Source organism: Candoia aspera, chromosome 2 (genome assembly GCF_035149785.1).
Source record: "Candoia aspera isolate rCanAsp1 chromosome 2, rCanAsp1.hap2, whole genome shotgun sequence".
Classification (NCBI taxonomy): Eukaryota; Metazoa; Chordata; class Lepidosauria; order Squamata; family Boidae; genus Candoia; species Candoia aspera.
Window position 1 is genome coordinate 65,695,277 of NC_086154.1, and position 16,879 is coordinate 65,712,155.

A 16,879-nucleotide genomic window follows, 5' to 3' on the forward strand; every position below is an offset into this window, starting at 1 on the left:
AGGGGAACTTTGCTGATTTCCTGATGGCAACTGATGCTGCAAAAGACTATACTTGTAATCTTAGTTTGTTTTTATAAATTTTTATATACCTTTTCTATTCCCATTTTTAAAATATATTTGTAATATGTATGATGTGCAATAAAATCCACTTGAATAATGGAATGAATTATTTGTCCTCAAAGAACAAAATAATGGCTACTGGAGTATAGATCTGTGGTAGGTGATTCACACAAGCCACATTACCATGTTTGTATGTGTGAACCGGTCCAGAAGGCAGTCATTAGGAAGCCAAATGAGTCTGAAACAAGCCCTTTTTCTCCTCAACAAGGGGATTTACTTGGGCTATTCATTATCATGTGGTTCTTTATGTTCAGTGTAGAATAGAAGCCTTAAGCCTGATGTTTATGCTGCCTAAAGAATAAAAGACTTTGGGACAAGGTTTGGGGCAGTGAGGACGGTGTTAGGAAAGAGAGACAGCCAGATTAAGTCAATTCTATGCAGTCTCTCTGAGTAAGTTCTGCATGCTGCAGATGCATCACAGTACAGAGGCTGGCAGCGTCAGCACATCAAGAGTTCTCATGGCAGATTGTAAACCTGTTTCAGAGACCCAGGAATCCCAAGACAAAGGAGCTCATCCAATTTTCAAAAAGGTTAATGAGTCCTGAGTATTTGATTTTAACTTTTGTTTGAATCCCCCACAGAAATCTTTTGTCCTCTCTTCAGTTTTTTTTTTTAAAAAGGGACCTGCATTCATGTGTGCTCCATAATCCATATGGATATCACTGTCTTTGAATAAGAAAGGAAGTGGGAAGAGATGTTCAAAGAAAGGATAAAATATCATTGAAGCACATCCCAACTAAGATGAATAACAATGGGCTAGTACTACATTCTGTTGAAATACAGTATTTCTTCACATCTTTCTTATACTAACTTTGGTTTTCTGCCATCCTTACTATATTCTTTCTGCCACTTTAGCTACCCAGTTCCTAAGTGGGTCTTCTTCCCAACAGCTATTTTATTAGACAAATTGTTAAGGCCCTATTTTGCCATTTCTTTGCCACTTAATGTTTATTAATAATTCACTTTTCCTCTTCCTTCATCTATTCTGTCAGCATAAATGCTGTTTAACATTAAACAGGAATGTACTCATTACAAAAAGCTTTCCACCTACATATCTTATGTAAGTAATGGTATTATCCATTAGCTACCCATATAAACTTTATGTACCAAATTCTGAGCACAGGGATTAAAGCTGCAGTGGGTGTTCTCCACATAGGATGTACTTTTCGTTTTTACAATTAACCCCCGTTCAACCTAAGGCAGTTCCCACATAAAACTATTTTAAGCAAACTTTTTTTTTTAATGACAGAAAGAGGCTTCTGATGTACAATCACTGATGGTCTTGTTAATCATTAAAAAATGCATTATCCGTTACTTAACTCTGTACGAGCCAGGGGCCAAAAGATCTTGGCAAAACAACAACACTTGTTAAGCTATAAATATTCTGGTTTTCATTCTTACTAGTAAAAGAATATCGGAGAATGGGAGAGATTGGTATCAGTTAATTTTTAAGTGCGTTTGAAGCCTTTGGAGTGTATACTGTGATTGGAAAGCTATGGGACATCGGTAGCACATACAGATTAAGCTAGGCTCCACACCAGAGTAACTGATGGCTGACCTGGCAGAGATAAAAATGGGTTTTGATTTTGATCTGGTCTTCATAACTTAGCAACATCATACAAGGTCTGCAACACAACAATCACCATTCCCACCCCTACAGATGTGCACATATGCACACACGCATACCTATATACACCCTATGGAGTTGTTTGGCTTGGACTGTACTTTTTCACTGCAGCTGGCCATATTTACGTAGGCGTTCCAGGGCTAGTTATTACAGGCAAACGTCCTGCTGCTTACATTATTCATAGCAGTTAATGAACCAGCAGTGCTGAGTCGCCCAGCACAGACCTGGTATCATCTCAATTGCAGAGGCTAATTGCAGGAAGTCAACTCATTGCCCTTTGAGTCAGCTGCATAGCATGCTTAACAGCTATGCAAGCTGTTTCAGGGCAGAAGGCTGGCACTGCCCCTTTCAGTCGAACAGCTCTTGCACCTAGCTCATTCAGTACCCGACAGAGGAAGATAAGGGTTTAAGCATTGATGGCTGAAGTTAACAAGAGCAGAGCAGAGTGTGTTTCCGTACTATCCAAACTGTACATGAGAACTGGATCTGTAAGGTTTAGTTCATTTAAGCCCTATACAGAGATGTTCAGAAAAATTTAGCATGATTGACCCACTCTTTCAGAAATGCATTTCCTTCAGGGGTAGCAAAAGAATGCGTCCTTTTACTGAAAATAAAGTCTGGTTTATCTAGGTATCTCACCTTGAAGCCATGTAAAACCTGAAGTGAGTCTAGGTTTAGGGAGGAGATTAGAAGCAAAAAGGCAAGATCTGTTTCTTGGCAAACTCCTCTGCTATCTTGGTACCAAGTCATTCTCACAATCCTATTGATTCCATTGTCTGGGTTTTTCTGATCATAGAACTAGAAAGTTACAGGAAGCAGGTTCTGCTTTAAGCAATGCTCTCTTAGCTTAAAGATTTAAACTTAAGCTTAAAGTTGAGGTTAACAGGAACGATTTTGCTCCCAAGTATAAATACTTTCCATATAACTCCAGTCCAGGACAAGAATCCAGAATGTTTGGTTACAACATTTTAATGGGAAGAGCAGACACACACTAAACCTTCATCTTTGGCCATCATCCATCCTACCAAAGGTAGAGTTCAAGCTCAGTTGGCTCACACTACAAATTTGTTTTTCATGAGGGAGCCACTCTTGGTAGCTGTGTCTGCATGAGCCTGATAACCAATTACCACTTTTGAAGAGAGGCCCAGGTGTTCCTTATACACACGCCTGAAAGAGAGAACAGAGTCATTTTGTATAAGAGTGCCATTAAAGATATTAATCACTAGTGATTTTTATTTCATACATTTCTTATTGCTTCCTTTTAAAGAAATCTCATTTAAGAAAAGAAATCTAGAGCCATTTACAATTAAAGAATTACAATTAAAAATGGGTAAAACAATAAAAAGATACATTAAGTCATTTTACAAAATACAGGTAGTCCTCGACTTACAACTATTCGTTCAGCGACCGTTCAAAGTTACAGCAGCACTGAACAAAGGGACTTATGACTGGTCCTTGAAGTTATGGCCGTTGTGGCACCCCTGGGGTCACGTGATCAAAATTCAGGTGCTCGGCAGCCTGCCCACACTTATGACTGCAGGGGCATTTCAACTTCCCCCACCCCCATCTCCCCCCCACCTATGACCTTTTGGCCCCCTGCACTCTGTGGCCCCTGCCACCCCAGCTGACCTTCACCATCTTCCTGCTCCTGTTGCTGACCAAGCGTGCCCGGCCTGGCCCTTCGCAAGGTAGCTGCTGGCTGGACAAGGCCCTCTTCCCGAGGTTCTGCACAGTGGTTTCCTCGCAAGACCTTGGGAGAAGGCCTCACATGGCCAGCATGCCTTGTAAGGGGCCAGGCCAGGCATGCTTGGTCAGCAGCGGGAGCAGGAAAACAGCAAAGGTCAGCTGGGGCAGTGGAGCGCAGGGTGGCGAGGGTGACTGTACCTGGACTGGGCTGGAGCAGCTGGAGCTTCTCAGGGTGCTGCAGCTTTGTGCCGCACTGCTGGGCCAAGCTGGGGCAGCTGCGGCTTCACGCTGTGCTGCAGCTCAGTGGCTTCTTGCAGCACCAGAGCTGCGGTACACCAAGAAATCCCTGAGCCTCAGCACGGCAAGCAGCCCCAGAGCTGTGCGGTTCTGGGGCTGCTTGCTGCCCCACAAGGCAGGGAGCAGGTCAGCCAAAAAGGCAGAGATGGGGGAATAGGCAGCTGCGGGGAACTGAAGGGGAGGCAGTCCCTTACCTTGGAAGAACCAAGGCCCGGGGCTGGGAGGGACCAAGCCCGGAATGGCTTAGAAGGGGTGGGTCCTTGGCTAACGACCTGTGGGATTCAGTTAACAATGGCAATGGGGAGTGCCTGTATTGCTGTCGCTAAACGATGTGGTCACATGATGTTCCGCTTTACAACCATATCGCTTAGCAACAGAAAATCCGGTCCCAATTGTGGTCATAAGTCAAGGACTACCTGTACAAAATACATAGTGAAATCCATCAGAAGAAAAAGTAAAAGCAATTACAAGTTAACAAGACAATGCTAATGCATTATGTTGTTTTGTTGTTGGTTGGTTCTTTTTTTTTTAAATTCAGCTGCTAATTATGTGTCTGTTGTTTTTACAGTTATCTATTTTATGTTTTTTTTTTAACATTAGCTGCCCAGAGTCATGGATTTGAGATGGGCAGCCATATAATTTGAAGTGGGTGGGGGGTAGTATGGGAGAATTAATCTGTCTTTGCTAGGTGCCAAAAAGGCAGGAAGGATGGTGCAAGGCTTTCCAAAGTCCATGGGGTCTGCCTCTAAAAAGGTCAGTTCTCAGGTAGGTACTCACCAGACCTCAGCCTGGGAGGGTGCCTGGAGCAGGCCCTCTGAAGGTGACACTCACCCAATATGAATTACTCCATCCCGGTTCTCTGCCTCCCGGGTCCAAATGGCAATTTTGTCCCCTTTGGCACGGATATTGATGACTGCCCCACAGACATCATCACTGTAGTCACAGAACATCTCTCCAATCAGGCACAACAGCTACAGAAAAGGGGCAGGAGGAAAATCCACATGAAGTGTACAGGGAACCAGATGTCAGCATTGGTCTGATGCACCAGGTTTTCCTGCCCCAAGGATCTGTCAGCTTAATACTGATACTGGAGGAAAAAGGATATAATCTTGGGAGACAAACAAGAACTAATCTTTTCTACACTCTATGAACCTGATAAGTGAGAAATGGGCACTGTTTGCTTAAACAGGACACGTGACTACACCAAGACCTGGGCTGCAAGAATCCAAATGACCACAAGATGTCAGCAAAGACCTACAGTTTCCTATATCTTTTACAGTAGTTGCCTTCTAGAGGTCTGGATTTTCGTGACCCAGATCTGGTAGCCCTACTTTGTCCTGGGTTACATGATCTCTGTTCAACATCTCCTTCTCTCTTTTCCAATATGTTTTTCTTCTTCTGCCCAGTAAGCTGCTAGAAAAGAGGGGGAAGGAAAACACACTTACCAGCTGTATAAACTGATTACTTTCAAACACCTTTTAAATTAGTCTGAGGGCATATTGCCCATCTCAGAATAAGCTAGTGTGGTCTCCTCTGGGGAAGGAATTACTAAACCTGAGCAATTATGCAAGTAGTCCTATCTACTCAAGAGAGACAGATGAGCATTTGGATCCATTACAGAAATATGGCCACAATCCAGAGAACCACCAAGTTTTAGAAACTGGTGTGTGTGTGGTGGGGGTGAGGGGAGGGAGATATAAACTGTATTCTGCTTACTTACAGTCTCTAACCAGAAACGGTCAAGTTCTGTATGCCGCTGCTGTTTGGCCAATGTGATAAGCCAACGACCACCATGCTTGTTCCAGTTATCTTCCCACATGGGTTCAATACCATCCTGGCAGAAAAATGTCGAAGGATAATAAATGCTTGCCAGATGTACAGAGTAAGGGGGAAGGTTACCCCATCTTAGTAAGGTTTTAGGTCAGCTGCCCTGTTGATGCGTGCTTATGTATTATTTGCACTTTTAAGAACTTTCCAAAGTTCAGGGAGACTAGGCATGACAAGGTAAGATGACCTTGATGAAGATATGCAAGTTTCGTTGCCAAGGCTCAAAGGGTAAAACACGTTTTAAGTCCAGAATGTCCAGATAACGTTTGGAAGTAACTCAGACCGGCACCGCCCTAATTCACTGAACTATGAGGAAGAGGAGGGACAACAGAGTCAGACTTACAGCCAATCTCAATAAAAGTAGTGTCAGGATTCTTGCAGTATTGATTTCTTGGTCTTGTCTACCTAGTGGGGCTGACACCACCTCAATACATATGAGTCATATCCATTTTCACAGTGTATAAGGTTACAGACACATTCTTATTCAGGTGGGATGCACAGGTTTTCTAACAAGCGAGGCATAAAATTAAACCATTATTCCCTAACATGGACAATTTCCAAATATGCTGACTTCAGCTCCCAGCATTCCCAGCCAGCATAATTATAAGTAATGTCCAGTATTAGGACAATGTCCAGGTTGAGAGAGTTAAGCTTCACTCTCTGTTCACTTTCATGTAGGAGATCCTCATGGCAAAATTCAATGGGTATGGGGTCAGGTTGTCAACTGGAGGAAGACTTACTTTGAAAAGAGAGTAGTCACAGCCAGAAGTCAGCTTGCTAGCTAGTTGGATATGGCTATACAGTCTGCAATTTCAAGAATAGGAGAGAGATGTTAGCAACATAGTTGATTGACTTCAATTCTATAAGAAAACAAACTAATCTGCATAGACATCTCCAAAACCCTAATCCAGAAATCTTTTCACTAAATCCAGGTACATATCACAGGAAATCATTATTAACTTCCTACAGCACACATCTGGCTTAGCTGCATTTTAGGTATTGCATATGACATTTTTAGCATGTAGATATAATTCATTTCCCAAGCATTGATATCAGTGCTATCCATTTTACTTTCATAATTCTAATTGAACAAGGATACTCAGTTCCTAGAATTTTCTTTATACAATAAATTTATGCCAAGGGAGGGAGGGAGGAAGGACTCTTTTCTTTTGCAATGATGATGTTCTGGATGTACAGTTTTCTCACTGGCAATAACTCTTGTCTCACGCTACCTGTAGGAGTTTTACAGGTCCTTAAAGGGGAGAGTTGGCTCAATGTCTTCACAGATTCCCCCATTACTGCAATTGCTCTGAATTGGGTGGGAGGGTCCATATGACCAGACAAAATATACACTGTCCTTCTGATTCCACCTTAACATTCAGACAGGATTAATCCAGGCTATTTTGACTCTTTGCAGATTCTTCTCAGGCAAAAGAAGCCATGGTGAAATGGACAAAAAATGGATTCATCTGCCCCCTTTCTTCCATGTAGGTTGCAAGGTTGTTCCTTGACTTTTTTTCCTTCTCAAATGAAGGCTAGCAGACTTTCTTTCTCTTGTGGGAAAAGTGGTGGTGGTCTGCTATTCCAGGATTATCTCTCCTATTTCTCATCAGTAGCAACCTTCAGCATCCTGTTCCTAGTGCCGGTTTGTAGGTAGCCCTTAGAATATATCTTCCCTTTCTCCTCCACTATAACAACATGTAAATACAATTATAGCTACTGGGGAAAGCACCTGGTTGTGAGATTACAATTAGCTATTCTTTTAGCAGTTGTTTTTAAATGCATTAGAAAAATGGTAGCTTCCCAGTTATCTTTTTTTTAGCAACTGCTCAGATTTTTTTTTTTTTTTTTTTTGCAAACAGCCAACAAAAGCATGCAAGATGTTTTGGGAACATGGCTGGAAAAGGGGGATGCTAGCAATGTATTTTTCCTTTTTGTATGAAGTGGGGGAAGTAGGAGATTTTTATTGCACCAGGACATTTAGTAGCTTGGGATAGAAAACTGAATGAATGTCATTAAACAACAATAGCACTCTATTTATTAGCTAGAAGAACACTGATTGGCTCACTGAGTTCCTTTGTTGCAAAGTTTGCAGCAGTTTACAAGAAGGGTGCTATTTTAAGAGCCCACAGAGCTGGCATCAAATTTTGTAGACTGCAGTTCACTTGGGAGATACAGGACTGTTTTTGCTGCAGCAGGCTAATACAGTTACTCTCCTGCAACGTGTTGATCCAGTCTGCATCTCAATTGCAGGTGTGCCTTAAGAATTCTTTAACAGGAAACTAGTATTGATCTAATGCCATGTAGGAAAAAAAATCCTCTGAATTGTTTTACATCACTGATTTGGTTATGGAGGCCTATGTACCCAGCAAGTTACTTACAGAGCTACTGTTACCCCAATGTATGGCGCGGCGGGGGGGAGGAGAGACCCATCTCTATATCAATAAACTAAACTTATTCTAACAAGCACCTGTATTTGTTACCAGTGGGAAAAAAGATTAACAAGATGGCATTTGCCAGCTCCCTTATTGCAATATTAATCATTTATAAATAAGTTCTTCAGAATCTTCTATTTTTTCCTCTGACCAAGGTAAACATAGTGCTATTTGATCCACATGCTAAATGACTTAACCTATGATCATATTACTTCTCCAGGATTGTCTGACTGGAATATTAAATGTAAGGACGAGGGTAAGAACACACTCACGCCCAGAAGTCTTCCACAGTATCAAACTTGGTGACAAGCCGCAAGTTGTCTTGCCAAGTTTTGCTCTTGTCATTTTTGAAGAACCATAAGGCCCACCTATGAATTAAAAGAAGGTACAATGAAGTTACTAACCAGAGCAAATACAGGGAAATGCTGTGTGAAAGCCAAATTATCATCATGCTTCTTAATGCTTATCTTGTGGAAAGAGTTGCTCCATGCTCAGCTTAGCCTAAATGTGATTCTCTCTCTCTCCTAGAATAACTAAACAGGACTGATGACTGTAGCCAATACATACTAAAATTTCAGTTTAGAATGGCTGAAAAAATCAGGCTTTTCTCTATTTCTCCTTTTCTTGTACAGTAAAGGAGTATAAAAGTGAAAGTTGGATGATCTTAAGCTTTTGAAAATGATCAGATACATTATTTCGAGAATGTGATTCCCACTGATCAGAGAAAAAAGACGTGAGACAGTTAATATATGTTTAAGCTGAGAGTAGGGCATTTTTCATATGTGATATCTATAACATCTGCAGAAGTACAGCAATTTCTTAACTTTTTGAGAACTAGCAAACATCTTACCATCTTGGGTTTTAACTTTTAACTTGATATATTTTATAATATTTACATATTTTTAGAGTTTTGTTATATTGTATATTTATACTTTATAATGTTTTTAATTGATATGAACTGTTGTTTTAATGTAAGTTGCCCAGAGTCGTGTTTGAGATGGGCAGTGGAAAAATGTGCTAAATAAATAAATAAAAATGTTTCTTGGAAATAAATATCTGTTCTATGATACTTAAATGCTTCCTTTAGTTACATTTAAATGTACGTGTTCAGGACGTTGATGGTCCATGAAAGGAATGGCTGGTAAGAAAGAATAACAAACATTGAAGCCCAACAACAGGACATTGGACATAATACCATCAGCAGTGCACCCCATTTTATCGCTAATACCTGTTCTGCAGCGGGTGCTTGATGAAGTGCTCCACAACCATCTCCCCTCTCTTAGTCTTGTGCTTCTGATGCTCTTCCTGTGTGCTTGCCTAATGTTTGAACAAAGGGCAATGCTATGGCAATGGACAGGACAGTCATCTCTCCCAGATTTTTCCTGTAGTCTTTAACTGGCTAAACAATAACACAAGCTAAAGATGACCAAACCCTGAAGCAATAAGGCCCTGCAGATGAAATAACAGCCAACAGGTTTTTTAGAAACTGAGAAGCCCATACATTTCAGACCCATGTTCTTTCTGAAGAGCAAATTCGAAATTCGAAAGCTTTTACCTGGACATACAACGTTAAGAGACAAAACCTATCCATGTGCCTTTTCTCCAGATTGGGAGAAGCAGTTATTTCTCAGAGCTTAGAAAGCTTCATATCCCAGGCATATTAAGAGTTTTTCCCAGACCCATTCTAGCCCCAAGGAAAAACTGCTCTAGTTTCAAGTGTTTACAATCCCAAACAGACAGAGCTTCTGCAGCATGAAACACCTCCTGGAAAAGGCTGAGCCACCATCTCAAAGGACAGGACGCAGGGTGAATAAACCAAGGCAATTCTTGGCTAAACTGAATTAGCAACATTACAAGCTGCCAAAGTGCCTTTCTAACTATTTCCAAACCTTTGATAGGAGTGACAGGAAAACAGGCAGTTTGTTGGCTTCCCAAACTTTAGTACCATCTTCATTTCACAGAACCACCCATAGGGCAAGCAGAGAAGGAGGCTGCCACTGTAGACTTTGCAGGGTTTGTTTGTTTAAAGACCTAACTACAAGGGGATTAAGCAGAGCTACGAAGGAAAAGTCACTGCCCAATGAGTTGATGGCCTACTTTCTTCATACCAGCTATATTAGGCAGGTCACCTTGGCCCTGCTTGTATTTTCTTCAAGCAACAGCTTGAGAATTGTTTTCATAACCAGTAACATATTCCTATTCCCTCATCCCCATCCATTTAGTGGTTCTAGAACCAGTACATGGCATGGTAGTCCAAGAATCTACTTATTTTCCTAGCATGAATTCAGCACCTTTAGTAGGCATACTATCACCACTACAGTAACAAGCTATGAGATTTCCCCAACATGTAGAGTTTCTTTCATTTCACTTAAAGGTACAGGAACTCTCCCATTATAGTTAGGAATACAGGAACTCTGCTGGCTAATTCAGAGAAAAACTTTCCATGCAGTTTATACCAGATAAGAGAAATGGTAGGTATTCTGATTTATTTAGGTAGTGTAAGACCAGAGTTTGGAATACTTGCCAAGTCACAGGGGTTTACTATGTATATTTGCTCAGAAGTATATCCCATTGCATTCAATTGAATTTAACTCCCACGTAATGCAAAGCAGAAACATTCTTCCAATATATGAATCAGCCTAGTTTTATTTCTCCCCCAACCACAATGAGTTCTCAAAAAGTTAAACATGGAGTTTAAGAATTAAGACTCCATTTTATACTGTCTCTGCAGCTGCAGCTTGAGAGAAAAAACTCAGCAAAAATAACTAAACTCTGTGTTACCTACCATCATTGCTGCTGCCATTTTATAGACAATAATGGTTCCTAATTCTTCAGATCTCCTTTTTATCTAGAAGGTACCTTTGAGAACCTCTTTAAATCCCCAAACCAGACGGGCTCTTCTTTCTTCTTCTCTGAAAAACCATGAGAGTTGACTGCATTTCATTTGTAGAATCTGTTAACTCCCTTTATTGGGTGGAGCATGACACATAGGGCAAACAGGGTCATTAGAGTCCTGAAAATACACTGAAGCCCTCAGTGTTAAAGGACCTGGGTCAATTTCTCTATGACAAAATTACGACAGAAAAAAACAGGAACTTGTTGCAGGGGTTGGGGGGAGAAAGTCCCTGTGAAACTGAAAACAAGAGGAATGCTGAACAACATTAACTGTAGATAAGAATGAAATGGATGTGGGCCTATTTTTAAAAACAGGCTAGCATTTGAAGAACAGGCCATTTTTCCAAGTCAGCTACTCCAGATTCCATCAAAGTTTTAGGAGGCTTTTGAACATCATGCTGTCAATTGTCATCTATCAGCCTGTTCTTGCCTGCCCACTCTCTCTGGGCCCAACCCATACCAAGAGAGGGTAAGACAAATGGATGCTATGCCTAGGAAGGGCCCACATTTTCCTGTTTCAAGCAGAGGGAACAAGGCCTTCTCTCCCCATTCCGCCTAGAGAAACCCCTTGACTGACACAGGACGCTCTCCTCTGTTTCATTTGGTCAACTGAGCTTCATTGGGCTTTCACAGGGCAGACCATGTGGCATGAACAGTTCTGACGGCTGTCATCTGTCTCAAGTATTGCTGCCCAAGACAGTGGTCTAGTGGTGGGACTGTTGATGCTGCTTGCTTGCTTAGACAGGAAATTGAACAGGTAACTATCAGGACTGAGTGTTGCTCCTTCTTGGATGGTGTGGGAGCAACCACAAATACTAGCATCAGTTGTACGCCTGCAGCTGTCTCAGAGCAGCCTGTTCTAAAACAACATTACAATTTCAGAGGGGTAACAATAAAGAATACAGTGGCACCTTAAATTCATTTATTGCAGTATAAATGCTTATAGTCCACAGTCCGCTTCATCAAACACATAAAGTTTTATTTAAATTTGCAGGTACGTATGAGTGTATAGGAAAACATGATAAGCAGTTATATCTGATTTTGAAAAGCTCTTAATATTATGATGTCAGTGTTTAAATGTATTTCAGGTGACCACTGACAAACGGTCTTGACCAATCTTCCCTAACTTGGCATCCTTTGGATGTGTTTAACTTCAGCACCCATAATTCCTAGATGACTGGGATAACACACAAATATCTTTTTGCTGGTAAACTAATTTACCCATTCTCTCATTCAGGCCATAAGTAATAGAATTCCAGTTAATAAGCTGTACTTCTGTTATTTTATGCTGGAGTTTCCATTTATTGTTCCTTACTAGACAACCTGTGACCCCTTGGGTCATCCTTTCAGAGATTTTTCCTTACTTAAAGAGAGAAACAGAATGACCACAGGTGGATTGCTTTTGGTTTGGAAATTAAGGAAGAAAACACCAGTTTATTAAAGAAGACGCATAGCAAGAGAAATATAGATGCTTTTCATTTAACAAGGACGCTTTTGATGACAACATTTCTGGTTGATCTGCCATTCTTTAAGAATACTCTAAATTCACTTTTTTCCTCAGCTTAAAGCAACATACAGCTGACCATGCTGGAATACCAGTTTCTCCAGATAAACCAGCACATTCTCCATGGTTTGTCCTTGTGCTTTATGTATAGTGAGAGCAAAGCATGACTATATCAAGAATTGGGTCTGCTGAAGAGGAACATCTTCATCTTCTCATAAATTGAGCGTAATTCTTGGAATCATGACAATGTCATTTTTGAACATATCAATGTTTATCTTTGCTACAATGAGATTCTTGTGATTCCACGATCGTCTGCATTCCATTGCAAAGCCTTGGAAGATCCAAGTTCCCCATTAAAATGATGGGAGATCCTACTTCAATTCCAGTTTATGTGGTGGCAATCCAGAGAGAGTTTAAGTGAATCAAGGAATTCTGTTGGAAAATGAGTGGTGTTAGCTCCTTCACTGATGGCATTGAAGGAACAGTATTCTTTCCTGATTCCAGGGAAACATCTAATGTATGTGGAATTGATTTTTCTCATCATTTCATTGAAATAGAGTTCTTTGAGAACAGTTCTGCAGGAGTTTTGAAAGTCGGGTAGATGAAATCAATACCTTCTTCCATAGTTCTTCCTGGCAGAACCATATCTTCAGGTAATTCTATTTCATCATTTTCATTTTTCTGAATCTTGTCTTCCCCAACTTCCAATAAGAACTCAAAATATCTTCTCTCTCACTCAATCACATGTTTTTCTTCAGTTAAAACTTGATGAAGCTTCTCCATAAGTATGATTTTTTGATGCACATCAGTATCATTTTCTCTTTTCACAACTGGTAGAAGCTGACAAAAATCATCACAGCAAACAAAAGGCCTCATTCTTGCCACAAATATCATGAAGAGTCCAGTCTATGGCTTCAAAGCTCTCCCTCCTAATCATGGGGCTCTCATCCCAGACAATAAGCCTCGCATGTCAAAGTAAATTTGCAGTATTGGAGTTTTTATTGGTTACAAAGAGCATTTTCATTCACTTTGAGTGGTATCTTGAATCTTGAATGTGCTGTTCCCTCCCTCCCTCTTTTCCTTCCTTCCTGGGACCTGAGACAGGTTATCTATGCAGAGCACCTCCATGATGTTATGTCAGATCTTCCTCCAGGCAATCATGACTGGACACAGAACCTAAGGAACAAGGACAGCAGAGCTCTGATTACCTTTGTTAAAGAAAGGTAAAACTTATAACACAGTGAGTACTTTCATTGATCACTAAGAGTCGACACCAGCTTGATAGCTTGCAATCACTCAGAGAATTCTACATATATTATTTCTACCTATCACTAGTAACTGCTAGTCCTTCTTTCAGTGTGAGAAATAACTCTCACAGGCAACTTGAAAGGCAGCTAAAGCATCCATTCCAGGCACCCATTCATCTGCACTCACCCAAGCCCATCTCACCACACTGAGAGTGATTTGTGGTGGGGTTTCCCACCAGCTAGTGACACTGGATAGGAGGGAAAATGAAGCCAGAGCAAGGGTGACACAGATGTGGCAGCAGGTGTGGAGTTGCATCACTGCTGCTAGTGTGCCAGTCAGCTATTTAACAGTTAGTGGTGCAGTAAAGCAGTGGAGATGAAGCATGGCAGGCTGGTAGTAATGCGATCTGCTCCAGGTGTCAAATACGCTAAGTAAACCACTGGCCAGGGGACTCTACCAATCACTGCAACTGTCCTGTAGTTAAGCTGTAAGGACAAGAGCACCTCACAAGTCTCACAACTGAGGGAGATCAGTGTTGGAATTATCAGGGATCAACTCAGCATTGTCTCATAAGCATAAGAGGGTCGCTCTAGCAAATCACATCTCTATTGTGCTTGTGGGATGTCACATGGGTCACCTGATTTCCTCTTCCTCCTTCTTCTTGGGCTTGGGGATCAACTGTCTCCATTACCTCATGGGCAGACATGCAAGCAGGAGGTGCTGCAGGAATGCAGCCCTCCCCCAACCATCCTCTGCTACCAAGAACTAGTGATGACTAAATGGTTTCTACTATGAATTTACTTGTATCCAGATCTACTGAATAAAAGTAAGCTATCTCTATTTTTCTTCATCTAACTACAGTGTGAAGACTGAATTTATTTCTGAATGTAATTAAGCTTAATGTGCAAGTTCCCTTTTTGGTTCACGCTTCTACTCTGCAAGATTGCTGTTAGCTGCTTGGAGTTCTTTTATTAACCTTTCAAAACTCCATCAATCAGTAATGAGCTTTGACATCAGGGCACCCAAATTATGCCACTAGGATATTTTTTTGCCAACTCAAGAACTAGTTTGGTGTAGTGGTTAGGACACTGGGCTAGAAACTGGAAAACTATGAGTTCTAGTCCCACCTTAGGCACAAAGCCAGCTGGGGGGACACCTTAGGCACAAAGCCAGTCATACCCTCTCAGCCCTAGGAAGCAGGCCATGGCAAACCACTTCTGAAATCTTGCCAAGAAAACTGCAGGGACCAGTCCATGCAGTTGCCAGGAGTCAACAGTGACTCGAAGGCGCGCGCACACATATTTTTCTGCCAGCTCAAGAACTGGAGGAATGTGCATTAATGTGAGGAAGTTCCCTAAATCATACAGAATTATGGGATCATGGAATGCAAGAGTCAGAAGATACATTGGACATCATCTAATCCGACTCCCTGCTCAATGTGGGAATCCATCTAATAGCATTCCCAACTGATGGCCATCCAGGGTCTGTTTCAATACTTCCAGTAAAGAAGAATCCACAGCCTCCTGAAACAATCTGTTCCATCATTGAAAAGTTCTTACCATTAGGAAACTTTTCTTGATGTCCACCCAAAATCTACTTCCAACCAGTTTAAACAATTTAAATCCATCACCTCTTGTCCTGTCTTTTGGAACAGCTGTGAACAACTCTGCCTTTTCTTCCACATGGCAGCTCTTCAGATACTTGAAGATGGCTATCATGTTTCCCCACAGTCTTCTCTTTTCCTAGCTATATATACTGAGTGCTTTCAATTGATCTTCATAAGTATTCCTTCCTTTATCAACTTGGTTGCTCTCCCCTGGACATGCTTGTTAAGGTTTCCCTACTAACAGATTAAGCTACTTTTATACCTAATCATTTGGCCAGGTGAAGGGGTTGCATTTGATTGTCTCCTCTCACGTGCTTCATGCAAAATAGCCTGGGGGGAGGACCTGCCCGGACTTGTTCTTCACTTCCTTTTTTTTTCTCTCTGCTGGAAATGTAGCTCAGCAAGGCTTGCTCCAAAAAGGGAGCTAGGTCCTTTAAATGTTTTGCTTTTGTTTTTGTTTTCTGTAAATAAATTATTTTTATAGAAATGCTTGGTGTGTGACTTTTTTGACCTCTCCTGGGCTGAAGGCTTTCCCAGCATTCTGCAACAGGTTATGGGCCCAGTAAACAACGCAGTAAAACCCAGAGAGAAAAGAGAGATCAACTCCACACCTCATGCACAATTTAAAGGCAGGTAGCAAAGACCTGTGAAGATTTTCTTTGGAGCCACCTGGAGATTTTCCAGCAACTGCCGGTCTGCAGGACTTAGAAGCTAGCTGAGGTGACTTGCAAAAGAAGGAAGAAGCCATGGCTACCTCCCAGCCCTCAGCGATGCCTCTGGAGCGCCTATCAGAGACCAACTATTTGAATTGGGCCCTGAAGATGGAAATGTATCTTCGCAGAGAGAATCTTTGGCTGCAAATTGGTGAGCAAAGCCCCCAAAATCCCAGTGCTGAATGGCTGAGACAGGATGAGCGGGCTAGAGCCACCATTATCTTGGGAGTTGAGGACAATCAGCTAGTCCACGTGCGAGGCATGCAGTCTGCAAAGCAACTTTGGGACGCTTTGAGAGACTTATATGTAAAGGCAACAGCAGGGAGTAAAGTTACTCTGACGAAAAAGCTGTACAGAGCCTACCTTGCAGAAGGAGATAGCCTTCCTGAGCACCTGCATTATATTCAGCAGCTGTTTGTTGAGTTGCAGGAGAGAGGAATGGAATTTACACCTCTCACAAAATCCTATATCCTCCTGTCCTCGCTAAATGAAACGTGGGACACGCTGATTTGTACCCTGGAGGCTATGCCTGAAGCAGACCTCACCCCATCGTATGTTACACAGCGCTTACTCGCTGAATGGGAGAAGAGAGAGGAAAGATCCCCCCCCATCTCTTCTGGAAAGCTGCAAGACCAGAAAATGAGGGAAAAGAAGGGAAAGGAACCTGAGGGCACAGCGCTAGCAAGCCAGAGATGCTTCACTTGTGGTTCAGCTGGACATTTGCAAAGAGACTGTGCCATGAGACCCAAGGGTAGAAAGACAGAGCAGAAGAACACAAGGGCAACACAGAAGAAGGCTCTTCAGACAACCCAGATTGCACAGGTTGCTGAGAAGGGTAATTCTGATGTATGGGTGTTAGATTCTGGGGCCAGTTGTCATTTATGTAATTGTAAAAGCTCTTTTGTGTCACTGTCTAAAACT

At 41.7% G+C, this 16,879-nt stretch overlaps 1 protein-coding gene across 1 annotated transcript; it reads right to left on the minus strand.

Annotated features, from left to right (window-relative positions):
* Window positions 1-2,799: 2,799 nt before the first annotated feature.
* On the minus strand, window positions 2,800-10,795 carry EIF4E1B (eukaryotic translation initiation factor 4E family member 1B). The gene is made up of 7 exons (XM_063296450.1): window positions 10,778-10,795; window positions 9,221-9,309; window positions 8,265-8,360; window positions 6,298-6,361; window positions 5,451-5,564; window positions 4,562-4,701; window positions 2,800-2,914 (listed from the first exon to the last, which is right to left on the minus strand). Exons 1-7 carry the CDS (start codon window positions 10,793-10,795, stop codon window positions 2,800-2,802), a joined length of 636 nt encoding a protein of 211 aa, XP_063152520.1.
* Between the last annotated feature and the right edge of the window lie 6,084 nt (window positions 10,796-16,879).

Coding starts and splice junctions, on each gene's coding strand:
- EIF4E1B (XM_063296450.1), bottom strand. Junction 6,362..8,264: donor ACTGTGGAAGACTTCTGGGC/GTGAGTGTGTTC, acceptor TTGAAATTGCAG/ACTGTATAGCCATATCCAAC. Junction 2,915..4,561: donor GATGGAGTAATTCATATTGG/GTGAGTGTCACC, acceptor TCTCTCTTTCAG/GCGTGTGTATAAGGAACACC.